General features: G+C 56.7%; 1 protein-coding gene across 1 annotated transcript in view; it reads left to right on the top strand.

Moving 5' to 3' along the window:
* The window catches only part of LOC104980579 (ubiquitin carboxyl-terminal hydrolase 17-like protein 6), a 2,308-nt gene extending 2,173 nt beyond the window's left edge, over positions 1–135 (top strand). The window contains exon 2 of the mRNA XM_010829349.1: positions 7–135. Within this exon, the coding sequence (XP_010827651.1) occupies positions 7–135 (129 nt within the window). The remainder of the gene's footprint in view (positions 1–6) is intronic.
* Positions 136–233: the final 98 nt, after the last annotated feature.

Below are 233 nucleotides of genomic sequence, written 5' to 3'. Positions count from 1 at the left end.
CACAAGGCCATGAGCACCGCCACCAGCACCACCAGCACCACCAGCACCACCAGCACCAACACGAAGGCCAAGGGGAGAAAGGCAACCCAACCAGTCCCAAAGACACTTCTCCATCAGCATCGCACCGGTGCCTGAGTGGAGATATGTTGCGCCACGTTCATTTCTGAAAGCAAAGGTCCTCCCCGCACTGAGGAAAGACCCGAGCCTACCCTAGATTGTGATAGCAAGACAAC

This window comes from Bison bison, unplaced genomic scaffold (genome assembly GCF_000754665.1).
Source record: "Bison bison bison isolate TAMUID 2011002044 unplaced genomic scaffold, Bison_UMD1.0 scf7180017864503, whole genome shotgun sequence".
NCBI lineage: Eukaryota > Metazoa > Chordata > Mammalia > Artiodactyla > Bovidae > Bison > Bison bison.
The sequence above is the reverse complement of the archived record's forward strand: the minus strand, read 5'-3'. Positions and strand labels throughout refer to the sequence as shown.